Genomic DNA, 16,177 nt, shown 5'->3' with positions numbered 1-16,177 from the left:
TAGCGGAGTTTAGTTGTCGTTTTTTTCTTTCTTTTTTATATTGCTGTTGATTTGCATTAATCTTGCTGTCTTCAACAGATTTCCTGTTGTGCTCGAGCTCGTTGTTAGTTTAAGATTTTAGGCAAAAAACATCCAAACTTAAATTGCTACAATTGTCAAAATGTTTTCATGTTTTGAATTTGGCGGTTAATTAAAGGCTGCGCGAGCCTGACAAATGCTGGCAGCTACGTGACAGTGAATCAAATGTAATAGCGGAATTCCCTTTTTAATATATTGCAAATCACAAACATTACACAAATTGACGCAAAGGCTTTTGTAGCTGTAAGCGTACGGATTAAGGGTCTTCCGGCGTAATAGTCACACGCATTTGCTTCACACCCCGCAATATGACCATATCCAAATCCTTCTTGCCGTCCGCCAAAGCATCATAGACATCCGATGAGTTCTTGATCTCCTTCTTGTTAATATGCGTAACAATGTCGCCTGGCTGTAGACCACCACTGTAAAGCGAAGTTCGAGTTATATTAGTCGGACTCGCAAGTATCATTTACCCTGTGCTGATGCTTACCTATGCGCCGGTGAGCCCACAATTACCTTCCACACGAGAACGCCGTGCGACAGAGTTTCGGGCATATTTTGCGTTCGCGACTTCAGCTCGAAGAGAATGTCCGGCGTCAGGGTGAGCATGGTGATGCCCATGTAGCGTTTGACCGGATAGCCAGTCTTGTAGGCGGAGCCCTTCTTGCGACGTGCCGCAGCGCGTTCGAGGAACAACTTCACATAATCAATGGGTATGGCGAAACTGATGCCAGCCGTCACCTTCATCGAGTTGACACCAATGGCTTCGCCGTCCAGATTCACCAGCGGCCCGCCTGAGTTGCCGAAGGTGATGGCCGCATCCGTTTGCAGATAGTTGATGTCACGATTGCGTAGACCGAGCTCCTGGGAGGCCCGCTGCGTGGAGCTAATGACGCCCGCCGTCACCGTATTGCTCAGCGCCAGCGGACTGCCCAGGGCGACGACCCATTCGCCGGAACGCAGAGTGCTGCTCTTGCCCAGCTTCATCACGGACAGATTGGTCACCTGGATGCGCAGTGTTGCGAGATCTGACGTTTGATCCACATCCTCGATGGTCGCGGGAAATGTGCGGCCATCGGACAAGCGGACCTGAACCATCGTGTTGGGCTTATTGATTACAACGTGGGCATTTGTCAAAATCAGGCCATTCTGTTCGATCACAAATCCGGAGCCGTTCGATGCGGTAATGGGCTGGCCACTGAAATAGTCAAAGTGGCGCGTATCCTTGATCTCAATGTAGACCACAGAATCGGCACAGCTGGCGACCACATCCGCAATAAAGTTGAAATCACGCCGATTATTGGTCAACGTTTTGGCCGAAATCGTTGGCATCAGCTCCCGGTCTCCGGCCACCACTGAGCTGGCCAGTGCCCCCAGCGAGAAGGGCACAAGGAAGCGAATGGCGCTGCGCCAACTGAAGCGCTTATTATCATTATTGTTGTTATTGTTGTTGCTACTATTATAATTTGTATTGTGGCTGCCGTTGTCGGTGTTTGTGCTGTTGCATGTTGAACTTTGGGTGGATCTATGGAGGCAGTAGTACAGCGTGGGTGCACTATATCGCTTGAGGAACGTCTCCAGTTTTGTGATGCTCCGCAGCGCCATTAATTTTTGTGTGATTTTGTACAAAAATGTTGTTGGTATTGTTATTTAATTTGTACTCCCATTTGGCATCTGAACGCTCAGCTGTTTGATACACATCACATACATATAGCTGCCTGCTGCGACACTCAGCTGCTATTGTTTACAATCTATCGATATAAACGACTTACTACAATACATATCGTACAACCATCTATACAAGTAACTAGTAGCTTTACTTTGTTTGAGCAACTCTCAAATTAACCCTACTCAAGCTCAAGGAAAAAAAAACTCAAAATGCCAGTGAAAAAGTATTACTTACGTGTATACAGCACAACATTTGGTTGTTCAACTATCGCACAGTTCGCAGGCTGTACGACTATTGCTGACGTGTGTGGGCCGACAAACGATGTTGTGCTTATCGCTTTAGCACTGAGAGACGCTCGTTCGCTCGATTACAGTTCCAAAAAAGTTGAAGCAGTGTAACAACCATGGGACAAAATTAATTGTAAAAAAACGAATACAAATTAATTGCAAGTGTAAAATGTCACAAATAATATAGTCAAAGCACAAACGCGCACTCGCCATAATGGAGGTGTTCCAAACCGATACGCATTACATTTTCGTAAAGCGGGACAAGAGTCTCTGGTGGAATCGCAAAACATCTGAATTTACAATAAAGCCAGGTAATAACGGAGATGAATCATTCAGCTATTGCAACGCAGCAGTTGTTTTTGCAATTATTTGTTGTTGCAGTTGCTGTTGGTGCAGTGTCATTATGGCATTATCAGCATTTCGCACACGTTTCTGCACTTGAAAAACTAGAACGGACGCCTTGCGTTCGGAGCAGCCACTCTTATCTGTTTATAAATAGTGCATGTTATGTGTGTGTGTGCTGTGTGTGTGTGTGTTTGAGCTGCTCTACTTTTTGCGTTGAATGTCAAGGCTGTGCGTGGGTAGGCGAGAAGGGGGTCATGAAGTTCAGCTCCTGTTGTCCATTTGATGTGCCTGATTACGGATTGTATTGTTTGCTCCGGTCTGTTTTTATTGTGGGCGTCTTTCCTTGTGATTAATTGTTGCACTGCGCTGTCTATTTTGTACAGTGGGCGCTCGATAGTGGTAACTTCTCTTTAAAATCGTTTATTATCTTATATCCATATATAATTATTATATTATACTTTCATCTCAATATGATTAACAAGCGCCCACTGTACCTCAATTAAGTATTCCACTTGGTGCTAATCATTGCTTTTCCTTACCATCTTTATTTTGATATCTGTCAACGGCGCTTGTTGACTTTATTTATAAAGCTCGGCTATTAATTGGACATAATGACATTTCGATCGTCCTTCGTCCTGTCGTCGTGTTAAATGCTTTGTTAATTGCGCAGGCATTACAATTATAGCCATTTTTGTCGACACGCTACTGCTTAGCAATTTGAGTTCCCATTTTGATTGAATTTTGTGTTTTACGTTGTCCAAATCCCAGATAGAATCCAACAGTGTTCGTGACTCATACAGTGGCCGTGACTTTTGACTTTGATGTGCAGCAAAGTTTGCTTTGTCGCAAATGCATACATAAATCTCATTCGGGGTCAAAGCAGCTCTTTTTCCCATCAACATTTGGTGTTCCGTTGAAAATGAGTTTTTTGCCCCCCATTTGTCCTCTTTGTTTTGTCACCACCATAAAACAAATTTGATTTTCGCCATTTTCACATTTTATTTATGGCCACCCAAGACTTGCCTTGCGTTATAGCTTCCGCTTTAAGTTTTGCAGAAATGTTATTCTTTGTTTCAAGTGATAAGCTTGTATATGCTCATAAACCAGATAAACTTGCCAATTTGATAAGATTAGCAGGAAATGGCTTTCTTCTGAGAAAAATAGGCGCAATTTTGCTTACACATTTTTCATTGCTTCAAATGATTGTCATCAGAGTTGACTGGCAGCATAAAAACAGACTCACGTTGGACTTATTGAGACTTAAATGACGTACATTTTACTTTAAAAACTTCATTCCTCATCAGCAAATTTCATAAACAATTAAAAAAAAAATTATGAACAAATTAAATCTCATATTATTAGTTTTTTATGGCATTATAGCTTCATCAGTGCATGATTCGTAGGCAAGTCGGAAGACGACTGTTTCCACTGTTGATTAGGGGGCGTATGCGCTATATATGAGTTAAGCGGCGTTGCTGCATAGTATATCAATTGTTCATAATGGCCAGCAAACATCAAACGGTCATTATCATTAGACGGCAATAAATGCAATATTGGCCACATGACAGCTACTGGCCATTACGCTGGCTCATTAAGTGGGCAGCATTAGACAGGCAATTTGACTTAATTCTATATGCACACTGTAAATGCTATTTTGCAGGATGGGATCTGAGCTCTGTGGAAGATATCGAGTGTATTGGTATTACGCATGGCATTGTGGGCGTCATTTCGCTACCAAATGTCTATGAGCCACATTTGGTGGTTGTTAAGGAGGCAACGGCCGTGGGAGTCCTATATCCGCCGCATTTGGTATACAAGATCAAATCCATTTGCATACTCAGTGCCGATGAGCCGGATACTGATCTGCCCAACTGCACCAAACATACAAAGTAAGTTTTCTTGACTGCAGAATATCAATACTCAAATTATTAATATCCTTTAACCCCCCCTCTCAGAAGTAACAGTTCCACGCCAACTCACAGCGCCTCCTCAAGAAACAATAGCAACAGCAATGCGAGCGGTAGAGCGGCTCCAGCGACTTTCGCGAAGAGCACGAAAATCTTTGACGGCATGAATAAGACCTGGGGTGCGGTCAAGAGCGCTGGCAGCACAATCAAGGCTACCACACAGCAGGCGGCCAATTTGGCCACCAAACAGGTGAAGAGCTCGGTGGGCATACGGGAGCCCAGACACATCGAGCGACGCGTTACGGAGGAGCTGCACAAGATATTCGACGACACGGATAGCTTCTACTTTAGTTTCGACTGCGACATAACCAATAATCTGCAGAGGCACCATGTCGGCGAGGATAATGCACCATCACAGCCAGATGAGAGGTTCTTCTGGAACATGCACATGATCCGAGACATACTCAAAATGAATGTAATTTTACAATAGATGTACTCCCTATCTATGTATGCTCACATATTGTATTTGGCAGGATAAGACATGGATACTACCCGTCATTCAGGGTTTTATGCAAGTGGAAGCCTGCGTTATAGGCAATGACTGCTTCACATTGGCATTGGTTTCGCGACGATCTCGTCATCGGGCGGGCACCCGGTAAGCATCATTGATATATTAGGCTTTTCAAAGTTGCCAGCAACTAATTATGATTTTACACTTGCAGATACAAGCGGCGCGGTGTGGATGAGAAGGGCAACTGTGCCAATTATGTGGAGACGGAGCAGATACTCTCATTTCGACATCATCAGTTGTCGTTTACACAGGTGCGCGGCTCGGTGCCCGTTTACTGGAGTCAGCCCGGCTACAAGTATCGCCCGCCGCCACGAATGGATCGAGGTGTGGCCGAAACGCAACAGGCCTTTGAGCTGCACTTTACCAAAGAGCTGAACATTTATGAGCGCGTGTGCATTATCAATTTGGTGGAACAGAACGGCAAGGAGAAACTGATTGGCGATGCCTTTGCAGAGCATGTGATAAAATACAACAACGAACACCTAATCTATGTCACATTCGATTTTCACGACTATTGGTGAGTGGTGAAATCTGGAATTGAATTTGAGAATATATACCAATTTTAAATATATCCATCAGTCGCGGCATGCGCTTTGAGAATGTCTCGGCATTGATTGATGCTGTCGGTCCTGAGGCAGGCGCCATGGGCTTTCATTGGCGAGATCAGCGCGGCATGATTTGCAATCAGAAGTCCGTCTTTCGGGTGAACTGTATGGATTGCCTGGATCGCACGAATGTGGTGCAAACGGCAATTGGCAAAGCAGTGCTGGAATCGCAGCTGATTAAACTGGGACTCTCGACACCCTACTCCTCAATACCGGAGCAGCTTAAGACGCCATTTATGGTTTTGTGGGCAAACAATGGTGACATTATAAGCCGACAATATGCCGGCACCAATGCTCTGAAGGTTCGAAATTAATATATATCACAACTAGCAACTATATGTTATATCATCAATGCTTGTATCCATTTATTCCAGGGTGACTATACACGCACGGGTGAACGCAAGATCAGCGGCATGATGAAGGATGGCATGAACTCGGCCAATCGGTTCGTAGCATATTTCAATTACACAATGCTGTCTGTCTCCTTATTCTTTCCGCTTACACTTTATCTGTTAACATTGTTTTTCGTTATCTAATTACCATATATTTTATGATAATAATTGTAAATTATAATTACAGTTGATAATATTGCTTGGGTTTTGGTAGCTTTTGTCATCATCAGACTATCGCCTTGTCATCAATCAAGCTTGCAACAGCAATTTCAGATATGTTTATATGATTTACTAAAACAGCATGCTTTTTTCGAGTTTTTCTTTTCTAACATGGTATTCCAATTTGTAATTTGGCTCAAGCTTCAAACAGTTGTTGTACACTTCACCCAAAGATAACGAGTTGCAGATATTAAATCAACGCATTGCATACTGTTAAATTTGAACCCATGCTCTTCTAATTGGGTGAATGGTATGCCAGAACACTTACTAAGCCATCGGCAGATTGTATATCAATTAATCCCGTACAAACATGTGACTCTTAGCTAATGTACTGCCCCACTTCTTCGTAGCTTTTTCATACAAAACTTTGCCGACTCGTTCCGTCAGTGCATTATCGATCTGATGCAGGGTGAACTGCAGCAGGCATCTGAATTGCGAGAAGATGAAATCCTTGACACCATTCTGAACATACTTAGACCAGAGACACGTCCACCCTTGCGTGGCTTTTACAATGCGGGCGTCCTGGGACCTGAGCTCAAGTTGCTTGAGTCGATTGCCACTAGTAGGTGCGCTGAAAAACGCTAGCTGAAGTCCTTTCCGGAAGATTCACCCGATGCTCAAACAACCAAATCAAATATATTCAAACAATTACAGTTTTAAGTTGCTTTTCTTGTTTCTTAATTTATAAGAGGTATATATTGTTCGACATTCGATTTGCAATATAATTTTCTTATTCATCTACACTTTGCTTCTTTGCATGTTTAGTTTTCGTGTACAGTTCTCACTTTATTGTTTTTAACACATCATCATATTCTGCTTGCAGCTATTATCTGGCACGTTTCAAGGACTCATACCGCCAGGCCACCATCGACCTTATGCTGGGTAATCAAGTTTCCTCGGAGTCGCTCAGTGCTTTGGGCGGCCAAACAGCTCCCGAGGAAGTGGATGGCGAAAGTGCTGAGCATGCAAAAATGTTGGTGGAAGATTGCCGCCGTTTATTGCTTAGCTCCGAGCAGTATCCGGTGGGCGCTTGGGGACTAATCGATGCCGATCCCAAGTAAATGTCATAAATATGTATTACTGGGTCCACAAATGCTAATCATATGCTTATTTTTAGCACTGGCGACGTCAACGAAACTGAGGTAGACTCCATTCTGTTGCTTACCGACGATTGTTATATGGTAGCCGAATACGATTCTCATCTTGATAAGATTGTGCGCTTCAAAAAGGTGGCTCTGACGCAGATGCGTCTCGTCGAGCTGGGCATGTATCAGCAAACGAAAATCTTTCAGGGCTCTGCGCCGGCGCATCTCTGCTTGCGCCTGAATTATTGTGTCGATAATCAGGATGGATACTTTCACATGTTCCGCTCGGCCAACTTAAGGTTCTTTAACAACGCGGCATATGTTATAAAGACGCCAGAAGAGTTAAGCGAATCGATGAAATCGATTGCGGAAATGTTTCGAATTGCTTTAGATAACGCTGGTAATCCGGATGTGGAATTCATCGTTGGTGGAGTGTTGCAGCGTCGCAAGAGTAAGCTGCCATTGCTGGATGTGCCAAAGGGCATGCCCCGTAATTTATCCGAATCTCAGTTGGTGCAGATTAGTTCCAAGGCGATTTCCAACGTTGCCGGACAGTTCTCAAAGTTAGGCCAGACCTTTAAGAAGTCCCCAAGCACCACACAGCCTGGCAATGTTGCTGCCACACTCAATCCGCAAGTTATGCGGCAATCAGAGGGCACTGATTTGGACCTCTGCCAGGAGGCCGAGAAGGCCGTCTTCACAGTTGGCGGCATGCCGCGTGCAAGCAGCACCAGCAGTACGGATACCGAGGAGCATGACAATAGCCTGTATGAACCCGATGTGGACTCGGATGCTGAGATTGCCTTGGACAAACCCAACTACAAAGAGAATACTTTTCTGCCCTCAGTGGGCATCGTGATGGGCAGTCAATTGGAGCAGCCCAGCTCCTCACAGAATGTACAGAAGCTGGAGCAAAAGGATAGCATGTGTAAAACTGCTGAAGATGTGCTAACTATTTCGATAACAACGGTAACGGATAATGTTTGCTTGCCCAATGGCCTGCTGGAGAATGCTCCGCCTATGCGGCCAATTACGCCAAATCCGCTAATTTGCGTTGAGGCCGACGAGGCACAGGAGGTGGACTTCGAAGCGAGTTTGGTAATACCCCAGTCAAGGTCGGTATTTTACACATAATCTACACCATTTTGTAGTTGGCTTTTTTCATTACATGTGCAGGTTTTTAGTTGTCCCTTAGCCAATCTCCTTGTACTAGAAATTATAATTGTATTTGTGTTCTTATGTAAATGTATATGTTATGTTACAGTTATTTCAAATATAGTTTTAAAAAAAGATAAGTATTATGTATGTACGATAACCCTTATTTGTTCAATTCCTCTCATATATACGAATAGTATTTATTATATAAGCATGTGGTGTTATTTTACAAATAGCAAAACATTTGTGTCTGTTTTATTTATACAAACCAAATTCTTATGAAACGAGTGCTCAAAATATAAATCTATATGGCAAACGATTTGCGAGTTTTGTTTTTTTTTTTTACAATTTATTTGATTCGTTTTTAGTGTTGTTACCAAAGACATGAGCCTGCCGCTGGGCCAACCAGTTAACTTTGAGGCCAACAAGCTGAAAACTATTACCAAGCCATTCTCCAAATTGGCCAAAGGCATGCAGAACATTGGCATGAATCTGGATCCACGGAAAATAGCCAATAGGGTGAGTACGCTTAGCTTCTACATGAGAGCCATAATAACAATATCTCTTTACTCGCAGACGGGCGTCCTGAGTCCTACGAGCGTGTCAGCTGAGAATTCTCCCCCAGAACGTGACCCAGGCAGCCGGGATGCTTTGCTGGAATTGTGGTCAGCTGAGAAATGCAAATCGAAGTTAATAGCTCTGTAAACGGGCACAAGCTTCAACTTATAAACATATTTATTTATAAATTAGTGCAGTGATATAAATAATTAATTAAGCGCAGAGATTATTCTAGCTGTTTTATGTGGCACTTCCATTATTGGGGAAACTATATTTACTTATATTACATATACTATACTTATATTACATATACTAGTACATGCAGCACGTATAAAATAACTAGTACATTTAACTGTACACGATATTGATTGCAATTTTTGTGATTGTTTTAACGTAGTGCGTTTAATACTCTGATTGTGAGTGTGTCATTTATTTGTACGCAATGTATGTTTAGGGAATCAAATTATGTGTAAATCAAAAGCAATATTAATGAGTTAAAAGTAAAATTATATTTCCAATACTATACAAACATTTATCTAGTCAGATGTAGCAAATATTCACACATGTGTTATACAGTTTGCTATGCCTTATATTAATCACCAATTGCTTCAACTTTATTATTCAATAATAGCGCTCTTATGAATGAAAACAACAACTTACACAAGCGTCAGATTAGGGACAACTAACATAACACACCCAACTAAACAACAACAAGGAAAAGACAAAAACAAACAAAAGACTTGGCCACTGAGTAAATTTCATATTTTTACACTAAACACAAAAGATAGCAATTAACATTTAGTAGTTTCAAATTAGTATAAGAACACCAATAATTTTCTAAGAACTACATAAAATGAAATTCGAAAAGCCAACGAATATACACACAAATTATACACAGTACGATTAACCGATTATAAAATATTTTACCAAATATATATATATTTTATGTAGTTCTAATATATAATACCAAGATGTAGTAATATGTATTTATGTACATATGTGCCACCGATTACTTAGATATTAATGAGTTTATTAGCTTCAAATATATTTTTAACACATAGAAGCCACGAATTATATTCGTTTTCAATTTAAGTGCTTACACCCTTGGCATAATTACGTATAATTTCGACGTTTTTAATCCAGTGTTGATGTCCAAATTATATAATTACTATGTCTATTTTAACTAGAAAAGTTAATTTATCAACTTGCTCGGTAGTTTTCACAGATATGCTGACAACAATTGCCAATTACGAATCGTTTTATGTTCCTCTTAAATTGGAATTAAATGAGGACTTGTAAGAAATTATGTTGTATAGAAAACGACACGGTGTGTGATTAAAATCAGATCATTTTTACAGCACTTCTGACATAATCCTTGCCAATCGCTGATAACTATTCTCGTTTTTTTTTAACTTGACTTATGGGGCCACACAGTCCCATCCAATCGAAACGAAGCGTGTCAGTGGCAAGTGCTGTCCCGTTGTTTGATGGCCCTTGTTTACATAAGTGATAAAAAATTGCAGACAAACCACCACCAAACAAGCTGGCCACCAAAACGAAGCGTCGCTTCGTTGTGGAAATCAAAAATCCATTAAAATACCACAGAAAAGGACCATATAACGCTGCCAATCAGCTTATGTATACATAAAGTCTGTATGGCTCTATTGATATTGGAGTTTTATTTATGCGAACTTTGCCCGAGCGAAAGCGCTCCCATATTGAACTTTTGCCACGCCAGCTGATAAGAGCCACACGTCGTTGATATATATATATATACATATATATATATTTTTTTTTTTTCTTACTGTTTTGACCATGCTTCCAATATCATGCTAATGTTGCCACACAGTTGCATCAATTGTTTTTCAATCAAAGTGCCATCAATCTTATTGAATGTTTGTTTAATTAACGAACAGGCCGCACAGGTCTACCTTGTCCAACAGCAGCCGCAGCATCAGCAACAGCACCAACGATGATGACAACAACAACAACTCGACACAAATAAGTATAGATATTTCATGCCAATCCATTTGACCCCCGGTCACGCTTGATTCCCAGCTATCCTGACCGGCACTGATGCAGTTATTTGCCCTTGCCCTGTCCCTCGAAATCGCCCAGCTTCAGTTTGCCATTTTTCTTTCGCATTTCACTTCTTAACTTTGTCCATGTCTTTTGCGTCCATTAACTGTGTCTGTGCTAAGACTTGGAAATTGTCTTTTGAATGTTTCAATTACACGCCTTCTTAAGCACAGCTTCTCTTTCAAATTGAAGCAACGCTTGAGCCACCAACTGGGTAGCTACCCAGTTTTCAGTTTGGGCCACTGGCTTGTCGTGCCGTCAGTATTTTGGCTTTTATGCGCCAATAAAGTGAAATACACAGATAGTCGAAGAATTTACTGCCTTCAATCTATCGTGTGTGTGTATATATATATGTGTATGTCTCCGCTTTCCGCTCCCCTCTTCGCTTTTGCACCCGCCTTCCACTTTCGTTAAACACTTTTGCCTTAAACCATTAATTTCCTATACGTTCGACTTGTACGTGCTGGTAGCCAGGTCCCGGCCGGAGTCTATAGAAAAGTTAATTTTATTGCTAAAAGCGGGTTAAGTGCTTGACGCACAGCTGAGTGCCTCTATTATATTATAAAGCGCAGAGCCGGCTGCTGCCACTGGGTCTTTGATAGAAATCGAATTTGCTTTATGGCATGTATGCTAATTTTATGTCTAGTTAACATTCGCCTTGGGATTGCAGCATTGTCGATGCCTTTGGAGTACATTTACTGTGATTGACTTTTCATTTACAGTTCATCCCAACGGCAGATAACCAGTTGGTAATATGCGTTGAACGTTATCATCAGTAATTAAAATTAATTATGTGTTTTACTATTGGGTATAATATATAAAAAATTGGATTTGATTTCTGCTTATTCATAAACTATTTAGAACGTGTCAGCTCGGATCAAATATGTTCAAATAAATGCCTACAATTTGCGTAAAACTATAAATTTCAATCATTTGCACAATGTGAATAAATGAATCGTAAGAACCATAAAATCAAATGATACATAAACGAAACCAATGTCAGCCTGTGTATCAAATAAGACCTTCAGGTCAAAGTGCACAATGTGTGAGTGATATACGACACTGCAAGTTTATGACCGCAGACCAACCAGCTTGACACTAGAAAGCAAATTAAATAGAAAATTGCGATTTTGGAAAAGTGAGCCGAAAAATGGTGTTGTGAAATTTTATACATAATTGAATTTATGGTCACACACACACACACACACATTTAAATAGGCAATCTGTGCATACAATTACCCACACATATAGACAGCTGAGGTCAGAGTAGATAAGCGCTGTTTGGTGGCATGACACGAATCGGAGACTTGGCCCATTGGCCGGTGGCTATTGCACCACACGCCAAACAATCGGAAACCGAATGTCATCTTCAATTTCAAATTCAATTATAAAACAAATTGGTTTGAGCGCAAATAAATACACACACACACACACATCGAGGGATGGACTGAAGTATAGAAGTATATGTACGTGTGGGGGGTAGAGGGAGGGTGGAGAGAAGTGGTCTACACACTCGAGGCAACATCAAACGGCAAATCCATTCATCCACTTTGCAATTGTGTCCAGTCGCTCCAGTGAAATAAATGTAATGAAATGTTAACAAATGACAACAGGCTGGCAAACAAGCAAGCAAAAACCGCAAGGGTGGCTCGCTCTGCATCCAGCCTGACCACACAGCCAATACACAAGCAAACACACTTACACACACACACGCACACACTGGCACCACGTATCGAATTAGTTTGATGAGATTTATTGGCTCAAGTCCCACTTGACCAACGGCAGCGACTGGCCAGACAATTATGGATTAGTACCATTTGTTTTTGGCCAGCAAAGTGACTGGTCTGTTAGACTTTGATACCACTTATTGCCATTCACAATCCCACACTCGCATCGTCGTGACGAGGATGACGATGATGCTAATGACGATTCTATGGCATTATATGGCACCGATTTTCATTCTCTCTATTACCTAAACGTATCGGATTACCATGTGCGCAAGTCGAATGCAGAGCCAGACCCAGACACAGAGCAAGAGCCAGGCAGAGACCACCAAGTCCGTAATTCAAGCCCATTCCTGGACCGTTCAGCTTCACGCACGTCGGTTGTCAACGCCAGTCCCTGGCTGGTCCTTTGGGGAAATTTGTCAGAGCATCAGCAGCGTTAAGGTGCCAATTAAGGGCTTTTTAGTATCAATTACAAAATCGCACGTTTCCACACCTTTATCAAGCTCCAGTAGTAGGTGAGTTGATGTGTGTGCGTGTGTGTTTATCTATGTGTATCCATAGGATGAGGGGGCCCTCTTGTATTACGTGGTCGATGTGACATGCTGGTCAGCATTCGATTGGGGTTGGCCCTGTGGTCCTGGGGCATCTTTTGCGAAATTGTTTTGTGTCATTGTTTTTATTTTCGCTCCTTTCAGTGTTGTCCTTTTCTGTCACTCCACATTTGACAGCGTCATTTTACCAGTGATTTATTGTTCCAATGTCAGAAAATTGGGTTTGTCATTAAAGTAGTTAGATTGCTCAAGCCATAATCGACTGATTTTCAAAACATTTTTTGCTAGGCGCTATTTATGTTAATAGTATTCAATTTATATTCGAAAAAGGTGTATCCGTGAATTCTGAAAATAAATATATTAACAACAATTACATACATATACAAAATCTACGTAGTATTTTTTAACTTTTTATTACAAGAAAAAGTTGAAGAAGAAGAAGACAGACAACTTATTATTTGCAGTTTATTGAGCTTTTAAATGTTCTGATATATTACAAAATTTTGGATTCCCCAACAATATGAGTGGAGATGTTACAATTCAGCTTTAACGTTTGATTGTTGAAATTATTAAGGATAAGCTTAATAAATGTCCCTGCACCGAGTATAGCTCTGTCTTTTGCATATAAAGGATAACTTTCGTTCGCACATATTGTTGTTCATTTTATAGGTAGACGACCGCAGCCACAAATGAACACAGTGCTCACGACCAGGATAGTCTGGTTGACCAGCAGACCAATCGGTGAATGGCAGTTGCAATCCATTTGTTAAAGACATGAACTTGTGAGTTGAGACAAAATCGTCGCCTGATATCCAAAAATTGTCATCATTGCCATATCCCTTCTCTAGTAGATACTTTGAAATGGCATTCATCTCTGCAGCCGATTCGATCAGGGCCAAATCGCCACCATATTGACGGCATAAATGTGCTGCTTCGATCCAGCTAGCTTGTGATCTTCCTATATAGTAGTGGTGCTCACCGATCCTGATGTAATTCTGTGCCTCGGCGCTCTCGCACTTAACTGTTGAAATGGCAAATGTTACATGAAATGCTTAATTTAAAATTCACTTTCAGATATTACCCGTAACCTCATTTTTATTTGGATAGGTGAAGTCATATGCCAGTGCATAGCAAAGGCTGACTGTGAGGACAGCAACTCGAAAATATGTCATTGTAAAAGGCTGATGAAGCCACAACTGTTGAAGTCAAACCGAAGAGCTGCTTTATATTTAAGCATTTTCGAACCAAGTAAGATTAAAAAAATTAAAATCATGTACCACTTTTAAGGTATAACATCTTAATGAGCTCTTTCTTTTCTATCTTATCTTAAAGAAAACAAATAAAGTCTGACATTGTTTATACATGGGTGTTGTTAATTAAAAAATTGTTATTCAACTTTATTGCGCTCTTCTCGTTCTGGGGTGAAGAACCCTATAACTCTACATGCGTTTCAATTAATAAATTCATTAATCAGCTACTCATATTATGACGCACATGTATATATTGTTGATATTTTTGGAGAAGAAAAACTGGATTACGACAAATTTGATCAACCGATGACCGAGTGAACGATATTGGAAATCGAACACAAATTTAAGGTTTGTAATAAGATCGTTGCGATGTACAGAAAGAAGCGTTCGTGTCTTGTGGTACATCATATAAATAATATATTAAACCGATATTTTGTCAAACTATAAATCACTATGATATTTTAGTTTCATCATTATATTTATCTGGACTCCGACTGATGAGCTCGTAACTAGGAAATAGCTCACTGTAGAATGCCAAATGAGCTTTTAGTCTTTATGCATTACTTGATAAAATACAATTAACTTCGAATTACCATATGGCGTCATTAGTCGAGAAGATATGGAGTTATAAAATTATTATTTATGTGAGGGAATTATATTAGATCATTAACACTTTAAAAATAATTGTTCTTTTGGGTTTTATCATTGCCTAGCACATTGGGAATGAGTTGCTGTTACTCGTCTTTAGTTTATCGACATTGTCTCTGTGGTCTGTGAAAATGTTCCCAGCATCAGCTTTAGTCACACTTGTACACACACACATGTCTGCGGCTTGTGCCTTTCCAAAATCTTTGGCAGCTTCAAATCCAGCGGCATCAATTCAGCATTCAGTGTCATCCGCTTTCAGTTAGTTTCGTGTAATCCACACCTAAATTCCATGGCAGCGTGTCTGAAGTTACACCCAATTTCGACTCGTATTACAAATTAAAATGTGCGGCAACCCACGAACTTGCACACATATATACTTATATGGCATTTCACACAAGGAGCACTTTAAACTGATTAGCTGTCACCTAGTAGCTTCCTTTGTCCTTTCTCCGGCATCATCCTTGTCCCTTTCACTTTTCAGTTCGACTGCGCTGCAACTGCCACGGGTCAATGAGATGCTAAGCATATGACAAGCATTGAAAGGGTGTCGCACAACCTTCAAAAGATTTTTTAACTTTTAAACAGGCCAAGGAAGGATTTACAGGAATTTGTTAGCTGTTGCTTTGTGGCTTTGACATTTCAAGGGATTGATGGATTTTACTTTTACGGCAAGCGGCCAGCCATCAGACTCACAGTTCACTGAGCATTATATTCTGCCATTGATTTATTTTCTCGCATTTGTAAATTAGTTTTTTAAAGTTTCCTTTATTCCAGAAAAAAAAATCAAAAAACAACGCCCAAAACTGTCAACAGTTGAGTCTCAAAACGGTCTGCCATGCATCATGATGCCGCTTATGATTAATCGCTGGTAATTATGTTGATTAATTGCCTTATTAGAGGTGCTAGTTTCTGGGCGTTGCGCTGCGTGAGAAGCGAGCGGGGAGCGGAGACTGTTATAGATCATGTTTTTGGGAGCGTGCTGTGATTTAGTGTATTGTAGGGGAAAGTGCCTTAAAATAGCCAAGTGGTCCCCCAACTCCTACTCGCAGGC

At 41.0% G+C, this 16,177-nt stretch overlaps 3 protein-coding genes across 4 annotated transcripts; 1 reads left to right on the top strand and 2 right to left on the bottom strand.

Annotated features, from left to right (window-relative positions):
* Window positions 1–246: 246 nt before the first annotated feature.
* LOC6568330 (serine protease HTRA2, mitochondrial) lies at window positions 247–1,756 on the bottom strand. Its single transcript, XM_001994851.3, has 2 exons — window positions 569–1,756; window positions 247–500 (listed from the first exon to the last, which is right to left on the bottom strand). Exons 1-2 carry the CDS (start codon window positions 1,681–1,683, stop codon window positions 335–337), a joined length of 1,281 nt encoding a protein of 426 aa, XP_001994887.1. The 5' UTR covers window positions 1,684–1,756; the 3' UTR covers window positions 247–334.
* Window positions 1,757–2,001: 245 nt separating this feature from the next.
* On the top strand, window positions 2,002–9,801 carry LOC6568331 (phosphatidylinositide phosphatase SAC2). Of its 2 annotated transcripts, XM_001994852.3 has the most exons (12): window positions 2,002–2,345; window positions 4,040–4,268; window positions 4,335–4,761; window positions 4,820–4,941; window positions 5,009–5,374; window positions 5,437–5,764; window positions 5,837–5,907; window positions 6,424–6,639; window positions 6,897–7,130; window positions 7,191–8,273; window positions 8,682–8,832; window positions 8,890–9,801. In XM_001994852.3, the coding sequence occupies exons 1-12, from the start codon at window positions 2,249–2,251 to the stop codon at window positions 9,016–9,018; spliced, it is 3,453 nt and encodes a 1,150-aa protein (XP_001994888.1). In that variant the 5' UTR covers window positions 2,002–2,248; the 3' UTR covers window positions 9,019–9,801. The 2 variants fall into 2 exon arrangements, with proteins under 2 accessions (XP_001994888.1, XP_032596301.1); XM_032740410.2 differs by lacking the exon at window positions 6,424–6,639 and having other exon boundaries at window positions 2,005–2,345; window positions 8,890–9,799.
* Window positions 9,802–13,679: 3,878 nt separating this feature from the next.
* On the bottom strand, window positions 13,680–14,426 carry LOC6568332 (C-type lectin 37Db). Its single transcript, XM_001994853.2, has 2 exons — window positions 14,310–14,426; window positions 13,680–14,249 (listed from the first exon to the last, which is right to left on the bottom strand). Exons 1-2 carry the CDS (start codon window positions 14,398–14,400, stop codon window positions 13,810–13,812), a joined length of 531 nt encoding a protein of 176 aa, XP_001994889.1. The 5' UTR covers window positions 14,401–14,426; the 3' UTR covers window positions 13,680–13,809.
* Between the last annotated feature and the right edge of the window lie 1,751 nt (window positions 14,427–16,177).

Source organism: Drosophila grimshawi, unplaced genomic scaffold (assembly GCF_018153295.1).
Source record: "Drosophila grimshawi isolate 15287-2541.00 unplaced genomic scaffold, ASM1815329v1 contig_311, whole genome shotgun sequence".
Classification (NCBI taxonomy): domain Eukaryota; kingdom Metazoa; phylum Arthropoda; class Insecta; order Diptera; family Drosophilidae; genus Drosophila; species Drosophila grimshawi.
This window is presented reverse-complemented; position numbering and strand designations above follow the sequence as displayed.